The sequence below is a fragment of the Morone saxatilis genome, unplaced genomic scaffold (genome assembly GCF_004916995.1).
Source record: "Morone saxatilis isolate NCDOM2014 unplaced genomic scaffold, NCSU_SB_2.0 Contig9, whole genome shotgun sequence".
Lineage (NCBI taxonomy): Eukaryota > Metazoa > Chordata > Actinopteri > Moronidae > Morone > Morone saxatilis.
In genome coordinates, this window is record NW_023340268.1 from 11476740 (window position 1) to 11477458 (window position 719).

A 719-nucleotide genomic window follows, 5' to 3' on the forward strand; every position below is an offset into this window, starting at 1 on the left:
TGGAGGCTGTAGTTTGTGGTGCTGTTTAACTGTATTGTGTTATACCAAGAGGTTTTAATAATGTGTTTTTTTACTTTAAATGGAGTATTTTTACTTTGTCTTTAAAGGATGGAAATACTTCCTCTGCTGCTAGCAAAAAGCTAAAGAGGGTCAAGGGACCAACAGCTTTGTGATGTTTCTCTCCCCTCCTTCCTCTTGTCCACTACTCATTATTTAGTTGAAAAATGTGTCAATTATTTGGGCCATACTTCAAATCTTTTTAAGGTTATGAGCAGGTTATGGGGTTGTCCTGGTGATCGCCGGGCCTTTATTCCATATCATAAACCTATATGTAAAAATGGATTACAGGAGATGATCAATCAGTGGGAATCAAACTTGTGATCTTTGTTGAGGTTTGGCCATAGTGTACATATAAAAACATATATGTGTATTTATATGTAAACAACTTCCATATAGAACACGTGACGCTTCGGTGTTCTTATTTATGCAAATGAGCGTCTCGTCACAGTTCCGGGTGCTGATGTCACAGTGAACATATTCCAAATGTTTGCTCACTTTCTGAAACAGACTTCACTTCTTGTTCTGACTTCAACTGAGCGCAAGTGTTTCAGCAACTAACCTTTTAGTTTCTACATTCCTGCAGTTGATCCATCAAAAAGACAAACAATGTGGTGAGTACATCTCTAAAAACCTGCTCAGCATTTGAACACTGAATACAC

General features: G+C 37.7%; 1 protein-coding gene across 1 annotated transcript in view; it reads left to right on the top strand.

The window, feature by feature from the left end:
- The first annotated feature begins 666 nt into the window (after window positions 1-666).
- Window positions 667-719, top strand: part of LOC118343186 — a 2549-nt gene continuing 2496 nt past the window's right edge. Inside the window, exon 1 of the mRNA XM_035681943.1 lies at window positions 667-671. Within this exon, the coding sequence (XP_035537836.1) occupies window positions 667-671 (5 nt within the window). The remainder of the gene's footprint in view (window positions 672-719) is intronic.